The sequence below is a fragment of the Hyperolius riggenbachi genome, chromosome 10 (assembly GCF_040937935.1).
Source record: "Hyperolius riggenbachi isolate aHypRig1 chromosome 10, aHypRig1.pri, whole genome shotgun sequence".
Classification (NCBI taxonomy): Eukaryota; Metazoa; Chordata; class Amphibia; order Anura; family Hyperoliidae; genus Hyperolius; species Hyperolius riggenbachi.
In genome coordinates, this window is record NC_090655.1 from 246125845 (window position 1) to 246142616 (window position 16772).

Sequence of the window (16772 nt, forward strand, 5' to 3'; positions counted from 1 at the left end):
CAGTATCAAAAAACACACAACAGTGGACAAGACACACATAAAAACCCCCCATAAAAGCAAATACGTTCCATCAGCTATGAAATGGCCAGGCTGTGCAAAAAATAGTAGTGAGTCTCTGGAGTGCACTCCATACAAAAAAGATTCACAAATATCGTAGATTGCAACCTTAATAATCTTCAGGCCCAGGCTTCAAAAGCATTGATGGTTTGCGACATCCAGAACGGTGGCCACCGTAGGTCAACCCCGTGTGCTTGTTGCACGCCTCTATGTATTAGTAGACATATACATGCTCATTACTGACACTGAAATCCATGTCAAACCTCTCAAGCCAAACCCAGCAAAGTTCTTAAGTATCAACATACATCAAACGCTAGCATGGGTAGATTGGTATTTGCATTGTGCTGTTCAAGCATTAGATCATAACTCACGACCGGATGACTCCAAGCCGGTGGATACTTCTGCCCATCTAATTGGTATACGCGTGATGACTCCGGCGTCCAGTAACTCTCCGGTATGTTTGCAGAATGTTGCAGGAGACAGCGGTATGTTTGGCGAGAGGAAGAGCATGGAGGCACGGGGGACCAACTCCGCCCACGTAGCGGACGTCACAAGCACGTGTCGCGTTTCGTGTCGTGGCCACCGTTCTGGATGTCGCAAACCATCAATGCTTTTGAAGCCTGGGCCTGAAGATTATTAAGGTTGCAATCTACGATATTTGTGAATCTTTTTTGTATGGAGTGCACTCCAGAGACTCACTACTATTTTTTGCACAGCCTGGCCATTTCATAGCTGATGGAACGTATTTGCTTTTATGGGGGGTTTTTATGTGTGTCTTGTCCACTGTTGTATGTTTTTTGATACTGGTCATATGCAATAAATTGATTATTATTAGGAATAGGTTTTGGCTCCCTTAGATCTTTCTAGTACATAGTTTAGCCTGAGGATAAGCGGCTGCATATGGACTGTGTAATATCGTCCCCTGTTGTGACCCGTGTAGTGTGGATGGGGTTCCCTGTGTTGGCTTTCCCTCCCCCGGGATCGCTCTCCCCACCCTCTTTGTCACCTGGAAATGTGGCTTTATCTCGATCTTTACTTCTTGTTTCGAGAACCACAAACCCTCGGCTTTCCAGCCTTTACGTGTGTATAGTTGTTTCAGAGGCACTCTCTGTTGGTAGCTCCAGAGTGTGATGTTGTCCCCTGCGTCTCTCTGGTAGGAGAATTGACGCCTCCTGCTCGTTCCTCTCCAATCTGGAACCATCTCACTCTGCATAACCAAGACAAAGTACCTCTGAATCACACACTCCACCTCTGCCTCGATTCTGGGAGTGTGGCATTCAATAGCAGATTTACACTGCCATTCAATTCCCACTGCCCGCACACCTGACCCTTCAGACCTTTCACCCACATTGTGCCATGAAATTTGTTTTCTCCTGGCACAAGTGCTCTTTTCCTCCATCCCTGCTTGGTCCATCTGTGCCAAGCGGAGGGAGGTGTGAAAGGATCAGTACCTTTGTCACCCAACATCAACATGTTTGGGCCTTGTATTCTCATTAATCCCTTATTATTCATGAGAATGTCCTCTCTTCGTTCTCCTAGGACGAAATGGCAACCTAGGATCACCATCAGCACGGTACTCTTCATTATACAAGCACCACCTTGGGAAAGAAAAACATTAGCACTTTGCACTATGCTTTGCTCAGTCAGTTTTTTTAGACGTTTTCCGATCTCAGGAATCTCGTGTTTTAGTCTCTTTCCAATTTCCGGAATCTCGCTTTTTAGTCTCTTTCCAATCTCAGGAATCTCGCTGTTCTCCAAACTCAGATTGGCATCTGGAACCTTTCGCTTATTCGACTGACATCTCCAGCTTTGCTGCCAGCACTGCAGCCGTCTCGATTCCATATTGCCCAACTCCTGAAATCAAAATACAAACAAATCAATTCTTATTAATGATTTGGGATTCGCCCTGCGGCTTGTACTCTTTACACTTTAAATTGGTCAATATATACCGTAATTGATCTCGTTGCTTTATGGTTCTCATGAACTCTGTTTACTCTTATTGGTAGATTGGAGTTACAACTTCTCTCCCCTACCTAAGTACTATCCTCAGTACTTACCTGTTTAAAATATGCTCCAGCGGACTTCACCTTTGGAAGCTCTCACCTCGTTGCAGGCTCCTTCCACACCCCCCCCCCCATCTGTACATACGCGGCCGTCGCATGCACAGATTACGGATGCCACACCTGTTGCTGCTTTGCAGGTGAGCCTGCAATGCTCTTACTCATTTTCGCATTAACTTATCTAGAACTTCATGGCGATACCAGCTCTGCTAGAAGTTCTGTGTGTTGTACCCTCTGTCCAATGTTTGCCGTGCCACTACCTAGACTACAAAAAAATGGCTGCCTCCCTGTAGGAAGGAGCACTTAACACTTAAACCACACAGGGTGCAGGGCTAAGCATACCAGCGTCACATGCCTGTATGCAGATCCCTGAATGCCCACGTGTTAGGTAGTCATATGGCAAACACCGTACTGATACACTGTCACTCTGTACATGGCAATTCTTTCATTTGTATAATTGCCCCATGAACTGCTGTCAGTTCTTGTTCTTTGTGCTACAATTGATAGGAGCTGGAAAAAACATCTTTGACCAATCAGTGGACGAAAAAAAACGCGCAAAAAACAGCCCCAGCCCAGCATAGACCTCTTAGTCAAGCTCTGGCCCTGTCCACGACAAAAAACGGAAAAACGTTACCGCTCTGCAGCAGCGGCGACGGAAACCCGGATTGGTCAACTCCCTTTTTTCCAACTCCGGCACCCCCTTGCTGCACTGTTGGGAACTCATGCTGCAACACCCATTAAGGTGCCCCACTTACAGGAATAATCCCATAAGCAACTCAGTACAGACCCATTCCTGATCTGCGCTGTTCATTGTCTCCCTGCACCTAGCTGGGAAACATTTCCTATCCGTGACCATGCTAGTCTTACAGTGATAGCTTGGTGCACATATTCTGGCATTCCTTTCCATGGACCCAGGGAAAAGCTTCTGGGGAAATACTTTGAGAACCGAGACACTCCGTAGAATGTCTCTGTATTTCTACCCCCCTCCCTTTCAGCTGCTCTGCCCGGAGCCGCGAGCACAGCCTGACATGACGTGGATCCCCCAGCCCCTCCTCCCCCCTGCCATGACGTGTGGGAGCCATGACTCTTGGGGGCGGGCCCTCTCCACTGCCGCCATTTTGAGTCCTGGACTGCCAGCTAAGATGGCTGCTATCAATCTCCCGTAGCAACCACTTAATCCTATACACATTAGGAGAGAAACAAATTCACACAGAACAACATTTTATGCATAATTACACAGCATCGATACACAGTGCAGAGAAAAAACAAAACAAAAAAAAAAATCAGCATTTCGCCACATACATTCTTGGATGTCCGTAAAAACCTAAGGAGAAATCCTTTTTCCCAGCTGCAATTCTGCAGTCGTATCACCCCGGGACATGGAAACTCCCTCTCTACACAAATCATCTGCAGCTTATCTCAGCCATAACTCAGAACTACCAAAGCGCGCAGCATAACTCCAAACCACATTAACAGCTAGTACTTCTGAGATGAACAACAGACGAGCTGGCTACACAACATTAAACATATGCAGACATTTAAACCTTTAAGCAGCTCTGACTGGAACGAAATAAGCTTGCTCCTCTCACTACACTTTTCCACTACGCTCCTCTCTATCCCCTCTACCTGTACTAACAGACTGAAACACCGCTGGCTTATCTCCTGCTGCGGGGGATCCCCCCCCCCCCACACACACACACCTCTGGCCCATTTCCCAGATCTTCTCTGTAAAATGAGAGCAAAAGACAGACAAAAAAAGGGAACAAGAGGAGAAAGAGAGAGAAAGAAAAACCCAATCAACATCTCTAAGAGAAAATCCCCTTAAAGGGCAGGTCTGCTCATCAAGCCTTTTTGACTAACTCAGTCCAAATAACTGAGACCTACTTAAATTATAACATCTGTTATTATGTGAGTTATATTTAATTCAGATTATTGCTTTTATTTATGTTATTCTGTATTTTCGCCGGCTCTCTCCGCCCCCTTCCGCCCCCCGCCCTCTCCATCTGTCGGCACGTCACAGTGGGCATACGCCGGACGAAGGTTCTTCCGGCCTTGCAGGGATGGAGCGCAATTGCGCTCCAGTGACGTGCGTTCAGACGTCTCCGCGTTCTCACGCGCATCGCTCACGTGGGAGCATGCGGGGAGCGTGGCCGGGGACTGAGATAAGTACGGCTAGTATAGGAACGCCGTTATGGCGTCCTAGCAATATGCTCTCCGATGTCCGCCTTTGAGAAGGCCGTTAGTAAACGGCGAAACATGTTAGGCTATCTCACAGCGAGCTAGCTCCGCCATTCTGCCATCTGGGACTCTCCATCTACCATCATACCTGGACATTGCTGGATCGGTAACTATACAAATTGCATGTATGAGCTACTTACTCGGGCTGAACTTTACTTCAAACCTTGGAACATTATGCCATCTGCAAGAATCAATTCAACCACTGCATCAATGTTTTGGGCTGCTGCTGAATATTTATTATTGGCGGATTTCTAGCACTCTACTCTTGCTGGCACTACATCGCTTGCTTTTGCACTGCTCTATGCATTTTGTTACAGATGCTGGTTTTGCCATCGTGTTCTATGTTATGCTGTGCATTTGAAAATTACCATATGCTTGAAGCTGTCACCATCAACTAACAGCATGATGACAGCTTGCTTGCTCTACTAACTATTCTTCCATTTTTTGCCCCAGCGAGTGGGGGGTGCAGCTTTGTGGATACTAACAGCATGACTAACTTTCAATACCTTGTTCCAGATCTCATTTGAATTATCATATATCCATTGATGCCATATCAGCCCCTGCGAGTGGGGGGCACAGTCGTATGAATCTCATGAACATAACATCACAGCTAAAGATGGAGGAGTTTATTTACAATGCCCTCGTGCATGCTTTTTTAACCAGCTAAATTCCAGTGAAAAGGTTTTTTCTGGGGACTGCAGCCCCGTAGTCATTACAGGGATCTAGAGTCTTCAGTGGCAACTTTTGGCGGAGTTGTGACATATTTTAATGATTTATATATTATGGTGTTGTGTATGGGTTTAGTTTTAGGTTTTTTGTATGGGTTTAGTTTTAGGTTTATTTATTGATTTTCATACACCCAATAGCCAATTCTCTTTTTTGTTGCTTCTCATAAATTGTCAAGTACCTGCGCTCAAGGACACAGTAAGCCCCGCACCACAGACGGGCAATACAAACTATATGCTGGATTTTATGCTAATGAATGGGGTAAGCTCCGCATCTTAAAGCGACAAATTCAAATGCTGTGACTGTCAGCCGTACTCTTGAATGGTACTTTACAATCTTATTGCTCATTAAAGCCTGGGACCTATCTGCTTACATTGGATATCAACTGTAACATTTTCCCTTTGTAGCGTTGATCTAGAAGGATAGCCAGCCAATAATCATCCTGATCTTTCACTGTGGAAATGCAGGGGTCCCTCCATAGGCACCATAACATGTGCATACAGTGGATACACATATAGAATAGTGGTCCTCTGCACTCATCCTCCATCTACAACCTTCAGTGGCCCTCAAAAAATCCTCCTCAACACCCAACTTCTTTCTCTCTCTCTCTCCCTCTCTTTCTCCTTGCATTATGCATAAAATGCAAATATAAATGTAATAATAAAGTGCCCATATCCTTACTGTTCAGTCATATCATCTGATGTGCAACTCACAATCTCATCATTCCCAAATATTCTCATTAAGGCTTAAAGCACACAATACTATATAAGAGTTTATAGAAACTGGACTGCAAACTGTGACATATGTTGTGGCAGACAACGGTGTATCATAAACCAAAGTTTGCCACTAAAAATGTCAAGTAACAGGATACAGGCTAACATGGACTGTCACAGTATACAATGTTACAAGGCAAGTATGCAGTATGGATAGCATAGCCTCCCTGTGTCTCACACACACACAGTACAGTGCAAACAACATTACAAGGCAAGTATGCAGTATGGATAGCATAGCCTCCCTGTGTCTCATACATAGTACAGTCCACACAACGTTACAAGGCAAGTATGCAGTATGGATAGCATAGCCTTCCTGTGTCACACACACAGTACAATGTACACAACGTTACAAGGCAAGTATGTAGTGTGGATAGCATATCCTCCCTGTGTCTCACACATAGTACAGCCCACACAACATTACAAGGCAAGTATGCAGTATGGATAGCATAGCCTCCATGTGTCACACACACACACACACACACACACACACACACACACACACACACACACACACACACACACACACACACACACACACACACACACACACACACACACACACACACACACACACACATATATATATATACACACACACACACACATATACATACATACACACACACATACACACACACATACACACACACACACACACACACACACACACACCGTACAGAATGTTACAAGGCAAGTATGCGGTATGGATACCATAGCCTCCCTGTGTCACACACACAGTACAGTGCACACAACATTACAAGGGAAGTATGCAGTATGGATAGCATAGCCTTCCTGTGTCACGCACACAGTACAGTGCACACAACATTACAAGGCAATTATGCAGTGTGGATAGCATAGCCTCCCTGTGTCACACACACAGTACAATGTACACAACATTACAAGGCAAGTATGCAGTGTGGATAGCATAGCCTTCCTGTGTCACGCACACAGTAGAGTGCACACAATGTTACAAGGCAAATATGCGGTATGGATAACCTATCCTCCCTGTGTCACACACAGTACAGTGCACAAAGTTACTAGTGACCCACAGATAGTGTAATGTGCTGGATTGCAGCATTATACAATGTTATAGAGCAGAATGTGCTGGATGCTAGTAAACCCTGGCTGTCACACACAGCCACAGACTAGTGTACACAGGCCTACAATGCCTTTACACTCTACACTGTCCCTGAATGTATCTGAATAGTACAGCTATCTCTAACCTCCCCACCAGCTTCTAACTCACAAGAGAATGGCACAGGAATGAGGAAATCCCTCCCTCCACCCCTCTATTTATCTGCCTGGGGTGGGATCTCTTTCAATTGGCTCCAGGCCCATGCAGTGCATCCTGGGAGCAAATGATTCGCTCCTGCACTTGTCATTCATAATTTCTCACCCTAATGTATCATTATTCCAGTCTCTCACATTTTGCAGTGCTCATTTGGCAATAATACCACCACATGGTAAAAAAGATCTTCCCTCGAAAGCAAAGGAGAAAGGCCCATTTGCCACGAGATTAAGAATCTTATTCTCATTCACTTATCCTTATTCACAATATCTTTTTTGCTCAATTAGTATCAAGAAAGAGAAAAAGGTAAATTACAAGGGGTATGTGAGTGACAGGACGATACAATGGTGTAGTTGCCCCCAGTATAGTTTAGATAGGTAGGTGCCCCCAGTATCGGTTAGATAGGTAGGTGCTTCCAGTATAGGTTAGATAGGTAGGTGCCTCCAGTATATATTAGATAGGTAGGTGCCTTCAGTATAGGTTTCATAGGTAGGTTTCCCCAGTATAGGTTGGTTAGGTTGTGCCTCCAGTGTAGGTTTCTCCAGTATAGGTTAGATAGGTAGGTGCCTCCAGTATAGGTTAGATAGGTAGGTGCCTCCAGTATACGTTAGATAGGCAGATTTCCCCAGTATAGGTTAGATAGGTAGGTGCCTCCAGTACAGGTTAGATAGGTAGGTTTCTCCAATATAGGTTAGGTAGGTAGGTGCCTCCAGTATAGGTTAGATAGGTAGGTGCCTCCAGTATAGGTTAGATAGGTAGGTGCCCCCAGTATAGGTTAGAGAGTTAGGTGCCCCCAGTATAGGTTAGAGAGGTAGGTGCCTCCAGTATAGGTTAGATAGGTAGGTTCCCCCGGTATAGGTTAGATAGGTAGGTTTCCCTAATATAGGTTAGATAGGTAGGTGTCTTCAGTATAGGTTAGATAGGTAGGAGCCTCCAGTATAGGTTAGATAGGTAGGTTTCCCCAGTATAGGTTAGATAGGTAGGTTTCCCCAGTATAGGTTAGATAGGTAGGTGCCTTCAGTATAGGTTTGATAGGTAGGTTTCTCCAGTATAGGTTGGTTAGGTTGTGCCTCCAGTGTAGGTTTCTCCAGTATAGGTTAGATAGGTAGGTGCCTCCAGTATAGGTTAGATAGGTAGGTGCCTCCAGTATACGTTAGATAGGCAGATTTCCCCAGTATAGGTTAGATAGGTAGGTGCCTCCAGTACAGGTTAGATACGTAGGTTTCTCCAATATAGGTTAGGTAGGTAGGTGTCCCCAGTATAGGTTAGAGAGTTAGGTGCCTCCAGTATAGGTTAGATAGGTAGGCGCCTCCAGTATAGGTTAGATAGGTAGGTGCCTCCAGTATAGGTTAGATAGGTAGGTGCCCCCAGTATAGGTTAGAGAGTTAGGTACCTCCAGTATAGGTTAGATAGGTAGGTGCCTCCAGTATAGGTTAGATAGGTAGGTTCCCCTGGTATAGGTTAGATAGGTAGGTTTCCCTAATATAGGTTAGATAGGTAGGTGTCTTCAGTATAGGTCAGATAGGTAGGAGCCTCCAGTATAGGTTAGATAGGTAGGTTTCCCCAGTATAGGTTAGATAGGTAGGTTTCCCCAGTATAGGTTAGATAGGTAGGTGCCTCCAGCGGCGGCGGGAGCGGGCACAGGTAGTTACAAACTCACCTTCCTTCGCGATCCCCGCACGCAGCCTCCAGCTTCTTTCTACTTCCTCCCCCGGCGTCAGTTGCATTCGTAACAGCACCTACTGTGATGACATGCAGTTACGTCATCACATGAGTTGCTGTAACCAAACTGACGAACACCAGGGGAGGAAGTAGGAAGAAGCTGGAGGCTTTGTGCGGGGATCTCGGAGGAAGGTGAGTTTGTAACAACCTGTGCCCACTCACCCCGCCGATCCACCCTGTGCGCCCCCCCTGCCGCTCTAATTGGCCGAAACGGCCCTGGGGAAGGGGAGACTCACGGCCAGGGCATGCTGCCATAATGAATCTGGGACACCATGGCAACAGGTTCGGGGGCAGTGCCCTGGATCAAACCCCATAGCAACGCGCATGACATCAACTTATTGACATCAACTCATGACATCAACATGTCAGCATCCCACTGACCATCCCTAATGATAATTGTTCCTCCCCCCAGAAATCTCTGACAGGAGGTGATGATGTTTCTCTATTTGCAGGGCGGAGTCCTGGCATCAGGAATCTCTCAGAGACTCGTCTCTCTGTATCCACAGACTGTACAACTGAGGATGATGTCATTGGACAAGAGTCTCCTGCAGATATCCTGGTTACCCCAAATATTCCCCCAGATTCTTCTCACCTTATCATACATGAGAGATCTCACACTGGTGAAAAGCCCTATTCGTGTGCTGAGTGTGGGAAATGTTTTGTTGAGAAGTCAAAGCTTGTCACACATGAAAGATCTCACACTAGTGAGAAGCTGTATTCGTGTCCTGAGTGTGGGAAATGTTTTGCCCATAAATCATTGTTACTCAGACATGAAAGATGTCACACTGGTGAGAAGCCCTATTCATGTGCTGAGTGTGGGAAATGTTTTGCCCAGAAATCAGTGTTACTCAGACATGAAAGATGTCACACTGGTGAGAAGCCCTATTCATGTGCTGAATGTGGGAAATGTTTTGTTGTGAAATCACACCTTGTCACACATGAGAGATCTCACACTGGTGAGAAGCCCTATTCATGTGCAGAGTGTGGTAAACGGTTTGGTCAGAAATCAAACCTTGTCACACATGAAAGATCTCACACTGGGGAGAAGCCATATTCGTGTGCTGAGTGTGGGAAATGTTATAGCAGTAAAGCTGATCTTGTCAAACATGAGAGATGTCACACTGGTGAGAAACCATATCCATGTGCTGAGTGTGGGAAATGTTTTGTTCAGAAATCAAACCTTGTCACACATGAAAGATCTCACACTGGGGAGAAGCCATATTCGTGTGCTGAGTGTGGGAAATGTTATAGCAGTAGAGCAGATCTTGTCAAACATGAGAGATGTCACACTGGTGAGAAACCATATCCATGTGCTGAGTGTGGGAAATGTTTCGTTCAGAAATCATCATTACTCAGACATGAGATATATCACACTGGTAAGATGCCCTATTCATGTGCTGAGTGTGGGAAATATTTTGTAAGTAAAACAGAACTTGTCAGACATGAAAGATGTCACACTGGTGAGAAGCCCTATTCATGTGCTGAGTGTGGTAAATGTTTTGTTCTGAAATCAAACCTTGTCACACATGAAAGATCTCACACTGGGGAGAAGCCATATTCGTGTGCTGAGTGTGGGAAATGTTATGGCCGTAAAGCAGATCTTGTCAAACATGAGAGATGTCACACTGGTGAGAAACCATATTCATGTGCTGAGTGTGGGAAATGTTTCGTTCAGAAATCAGCGTTATTCAGACATGAGATATGTCACACTGCTAATATGCCCTATTCATGTGCTGAGTGTGGGAAATATTTTGTAAGTAAAACAGAACTTGTCAGACATAAGAGATGTCACACTGGTGAGAAGCCCTATTCATGTGCTGAGTGTGGGAAATGTTTTGTTCTGAAATCAAACCTTGTCACACATGAGAGATCTCACACTGGAGAGTGAGACAGGAAGAAGTGAAGCTGGAGGAGCCGAGCGCAGAGAAGAAGGCAGCGGAGACCGGGAGACTCGCGCCGGCCGGATCAGGTAATGTATGCAGAGTGGGCGGCGGCAGCTCCACAGATGGTGAATCGATTTCATGCTGAAATCGATTCACAATCTGTTTGCAGTAAAGGCAGCCATACTATCCCTCTCTGATCAGATTCGATCAGAGAGGAATCTATCTGTTGGTCGATCTGATGGCAAATCGACCAGTGTATGGGCCACCTTAAAACACTTAGCTGGCTGAACAAACACTCCTGATAACAAAGATTTTATGTCAGACTGATATGGCTGTTGAGCACAATTGAGAGTCAGAATTCCTCAAAGTGGAAATAAGAAAGTGAGACTCCAGGAAAGTTCTGTGTAACATTGTTATTCACCTTATGTGAGCTGCAGATGTGGGTATATAAGAAGCTCCCATTCGCCCTGACTGAACTGAGATACAAATAACGTTATAGATCTATATTGTTACACTCTCACAGAGGAAGATTGGCAACTATTTTACATGGCAATACTATAAATATGATAGCAGCAATAAGTAATGTATAAGAAGTCAGATGTATTTCCAGGTCATAATATACTCCAGCACAAATTATGCAGATATACCCCAATGCCTCAGTGCTGCACCCCAAATGTAAATTAGAAGGAGATGATTGGATACAGTTGTTTGGTCTTTAGGTAATATACAGGAATTCTGGGGTGGAGAGGCAGTTAGTTTATTGTTATATATGATTGTAACACACACAACAATAATTATAATACATACTGTATAATTTTATGATGTTATAGAGTAATGTGGTAAGATGTTGCTGAAAGCTCCCTTAGCTGAATCTGCTTTTCTCAATTGGCACTTGTATTGGCCTGATGAAGCGGACAAAGACTTGTGAAACGTGTTGCCTGTGCTTAATGTGCTTAATAAAGATAATTTGTTACTCAAAGATCTCATCATTGAAGTAAGCCATCTCATTCTTCTATGTTTAATTGTTTTTTTAACTAATGTTATATAAATCAGAGCGCCTCTTTCCCAAAATTGTTGCTGGAAAAGATTCTGTGTTATGTAACAAAATAAATCTTACCACAATGGAGATCTGATGCATCTCCAAGTATCTCTTCTGTGATTTAACCCTCTGGGCAGTATGCTTGACACTCTGTTGGGCAAGGAAAAATAACAGAAAGCGACAGTGCTGGGCACACTGTACAGGAGGTTTTTAAGTTCAGCATATGTGCCTCCAGTATAGGTTAGCCAGCTATAGGTGCCCCTCCCTGCAGCAATCCCTGGCACTGTGTGTCAGTTACGGTACCTCTCTCCAGCACCGCTCGTAGCACCTTCACTGTGTACAGCTCTGGTCTTCTCTGTCCACAGCACCGGGACTCAGCTTGATGATGTCATACATCCGAGTCCCGATGCTCCGGATAGAGAAGACTGGAACTGTACACGGTGGAGGTGGTGCGATCGGTGCTGGAGAGAGGCACGGTGAGTAACTGACACACAGCGCTGGGGATCGGGGGGGGGGGGGGGTAACCTATGTTGGGTTCCTATAGCTGGTGTACCTAAAATAGGGTTGTATATGACATATGGGGGTCTTATACTTGGTTCAGCTTATACTCACCTTTGGCATACTGATCCCTCATCACGTACCTCCAATAGTGACATGTTCCCCGGCGATCGGTGTTGATGATGGCAGAGTCACGCAGCATCAACATGTGGTGGCAAACTTTTTATCTTTTTTGTATGGAATTCAATACAATATCCTGTGTAGGATTCTGAAGACGGATGGGCACCATGCAGTGGACGACACAGGACAGGTACTATATACAGTGAATGCACACACTGGGGGTACATTTATACACTAGGGGGACAGCAGTGAGGCGGCAGATCTCTCTCTAATCAGATTCAACTCTCTCTGATTGAATCTGATTAGAGAGAGATCTGTCTCTTGGTCTAATCTGTTCATCATCGCTAGATTATGGCCACCTTCACATTCGTATTAGTGCAGGTTAAGCAGCTGCAGCTTGGAAGTGTAAATGATCAGAGATTTTGGGGGGTCATTTAGAAATGTAGTTAACGTGTGATGTGTGTGTGAAGGAGAGACTGGTTCATCATATTGTATATTGTTCGCAAAGTGTGAAGTGTTTTGTTACTTTGCATGTAATGGAAGATGTACTATTACTGGAATATGCATCAATCACATTTACTGTAATAAATAAATTGCATTGTTATAATTCGCAAGGCCATTGTAAGCTCAGTGTTTTATAGCCAGGGCACTCTATAACATTGCGAGTCTATAGGCTGTCACTGGTGATGGTCAATGAGGTGCAAATCATTTTTAGTTGTTGCAAAATACAGTTTATTTTTACGTAAATTTGAAAATGGATCACTCGCAGGACACTGAGGTGGGATACGATTGGTCCATTTCCAATCTGCATACATTTGCATAATCCTGCAGCAACCTGGACAGACCCAGAGAACTGTGTGTAGCAGGGGGAGGCTGTGGTGAGTGCTATGGGGACACCTGTGGAGAGTGCTATGGAGGTGGCTGTGGTGAGTGCTACAGGGGACAATGACTGTTGGGAATGCTGTGGGGTGGCTGTGTTGAGTGCTACGAGAACAATTGTGAGTGCTACTGGGGCGGCTGTTGAGAGTGCTACGGGGATGGCTGCAGTGAGGGCCACAGGGCAGCCCCCCAAATGTATGGAATAAGGTGTTCTGGTCAGATGAAACTAAACTTGAACTTTTTGTCTGCTAGGGAAAATGCTATGTCTGGCACAAACCCAACACATCCCACCACCCCAAGAACACCATTGCCACAGTGAGACATGGAGGTGGCACCATCGTGCTGTGGGAAAGTGTTTCAGCAGCAGGAACTGCAAAACTGGTCTGAGTCAAGGGAAAGATGGATAGTGTTAAATACAGGGGTTGTCTTGAGCAAAATTTGTGTCAGTCTGCCGGTGACTTGAGACCTGGAGGTTCCAGACCAGTCCAAAGTCCAGACCTCAGTCCGATAGAGAATCTGTGATCAGACTTGAAGATTGCTATTCACAAGCAAAAGTCACACTGTGATGGACGACACCGCAAGGGGATGGGTGCTTCCCTTGTGTAGGTATACAGAACACTTCTCAGCATCCTCTGTATGATCTGATATGATCCAGGTTGCCTTCCTGCTGCAGATGCTGCAGTCACTACTTCACACATACTGTATGTCAGCATCTTTCCTCATCATCTGATTTTTCCCTGGGTGCCCTCACAATCATGGTGCTGCTATTGTACAGGTGAAACCCGAAAAATCTGAATATTGTGCAAAAGTTCATTCATTTCAGGAATTTAACTACTTGCGCCCCAGCAACAGTATATCTATGCCCCGGCAGACTTCACCTTAGTGCCCGGGGCATAGAAATACTCATCCCAGCTGCAACCGCTGCTGTCTTCGTCTCCCGCTCACTCGTGCACACACTCCCGCTCACCTCCCACACGCATACTAACTGCCGCCCATTAGCCCAGAGATCAATGAATGAAAACACAGTTCCCATTCATTGATCTAAGTCCCTGTTGCAATGATCGCCGGCTTCAATGAGAAGCCGCGTCATTGTGAAAAAAACAAAGTTACACATCCACACTAATAGTACACTTACAGGACGGTTACTTAAGAAATGGCTGAGGACATCTTGTGGCAAAATAGTAAAATTACACTTACATACATTTATTTTAATAAAAATACCTGCAAATAATTTAAAATTAAAGGGAACCTAAACTGAGAAGGATATGGATGTTTCCTTTTAAAATAATACCTGTTGCCTGACTCTCCTGCTGATCCTGTGTCTCTAATACTTTTAGCCACAGCCCCTCATCAAGCATGCAGATCAGGTGCTCTGACTGAAGTGTGTGATTCAGCCACAACTGCAGCCAAAGAGATCAGCAGGACTGCAGGCAACTGGTATTGTTTAAAAGGAAACATCCATATTCCTCTCAGTTAAGGTTCTCTTTAACTCCTTACCTCCCACTCTCTCCCATAGTTTGCCAAATAAAAGTTTTGCATAAAAAAAAAAATAGCTTACCTTAGGGACCGAATTTTTTTTAATATGTATGTCAAGAGGGTGTATTCAAGTTATTTTTTAAAATGGGCTTGTAAATAGTGATGGACGCAAAACTGAAAAAAATGCACCTTTATTGGCGCCATACATTGTGATAGGGACATAATTTAAAGGGTGTAATAACCGGGGCAAATAAAATATGTGGGTTTTTATTATTATAGCATGTATTATTTAAAAACTCTTTTCCAAAAACTTTATTCCCATTAAAATGCATTTAGAAAATAATTCTTAGCTAAATGTACCACCCAAATAAAGCCTAATTGGTGGTGAAAAAAAAGAAGATATAGATCATTTTGTTGTGATTAGTAGTGATAAAGTTATTGGGGAATGAAAGGGAGGAGCGCTGAAAGGCAAAAATTGCTCTGGTGTTCAAGGGGAAAAAACTCTCAGTGGTGAAATGGTTAACCTAAAAGATGAAACTAATACAGTATATGAAATAGACTCATTACATGCAAAGCAAGATATTTCAAGCCTTTATTATGTTGATGATTATAGCTTACAGCTTGGGGAAAACCCCAAAATCAAAATCTTTAAAATAAGATTCTATTTAAGATTTAATAATTTAAAAAAAAATCTATTTAATAAAATAAACATTTGAAAAATATAATCATGCATATGTACTCAATATTTGGTTTGGGCCCCCTTTGCATTGATTATTGCCTCAACGCGGCGTGGCATCGATGCTATCAGCCTGTGGCACTGCTGAGGTGTTATGGAAGACTAAGGATGCTTCAATAACTGCCTTCGGCTCTTCTGCATTGTTTAGTCTAATGTCTCTCATCTTCCTCTTGGCAAGGCTACATAGATTCTCTATGAAGTTCAGGTCATGCAAGATTTCTGGCCAAACAAGCACAGTAATCCCATGGTAATTGAACCAGGTTTTGGTACTTTTGGCAGTGTGGGCAAGTGCCAAGTCCTGCTGGAAAATTAAGTCAGCATCTGCATAAAGCTCATCTGTGAAAGAAAGCATGAAATGCTGCAAAAATCTCCTGGTAGACGGCCGCATTGACTCTGGACTTAAAGGGGAACTGAAGTGAGAGTGATATGGAGGCTGCCATATTTATCTCCTTTTAAAAAATACCAGTTGCCTGGCTGTCCTGCTGATCTATTTGGCTATAATCGTGTCTGAATCATACCAGAAACCAGCATGCAGCTAATCTTGTCAGGTCTGACAATAATGTCAGAAACACCTGATCTGCTGCATGCTTGTTCAGGGTCTATGGCGTAAGTATTAGAAGCAGAGGATCAGCAGGATAGCCAGGCTACTGGTATTGCTTAATAGAGATGGCCCGAACCTCCGATTTTAGGTTCGCGAATCCGGCTCCTGAACCTCCGCAAACGTTCGCGAACCGCCATAGACTAGGGGAGGCGAACTTTGAAAACTAGAAAAAATTATGCTGGCCACAAAAATGATGGAAAAGATGTTTCAAGGGGTCCAACACCTGGAGGGGGGCATGTATGAGTGGAATACATGCCAAAAGTCCCGGGGAAAATCTGGATTTGATGCAAAGCAGCGTTTTAAGGGCAGAAATCACATTGAATGCTAAATTGCAGGCCTAAAGTGCTTTCAAACATCTTGCATGTATATACATCAATCAGGGAGTGTAATTAGAGTACTGCTTCACACTGACACACCAAACGCACTGTGTAACACACTGCAAGCAGCTGTTTGCGTAGTGATGGCTGTGCTGGTTTGTTGTGCACCATGGCAAGAGTGCAGGCCGTGGCGGCGTTCAAGCCCATATGGTCGCCGGGCTGTGGTAGCTCAATGATAGAACAACAGTGACTGTCCAGCTGATCAAATTTGGTCTGTTCACAATGAAGCAACGACCTTATTATATTTGGTGTGCCCCCCCCCCCCCCCGAGACACTCATATAGCCAGCGGTCATTGGGA

The 16772-nt window shown here is 44.5% G+C and overlaps 2 protein-coding genes across 2 annotated transcripts in view; one reads left to right on the forward strand and one right to left on the reverse strand.

Moving 5' to 3' along the window:
• LOC137537038 (zinc finger protein Xfin-like) overlaps positions 1-16772 on the reverse strand; it is a 525741-nt gene that overhangs the window by 231293 nt on the left and 277676 nt on the right. The gene's annotated exons all lie outside the window — the stretch shown is intronic.
• LOC137535178 (zinc finger protein 585A-like) overlaps positions 1-16772 on the forward strand; it is a 72269-nt gene that overhangs the window by 32085 nt on the left and 23412 nt on the right. The window contains exon 7 of the mRNA XM_068256990.1: positions 9317-10701. Coding sequence (XP_068113091.1) covers positions 9317-10701 — 1385 coding nt within the window. The remainder of the gene's footprint in view (positions 1-9316; positions 10702-16772) is intronic.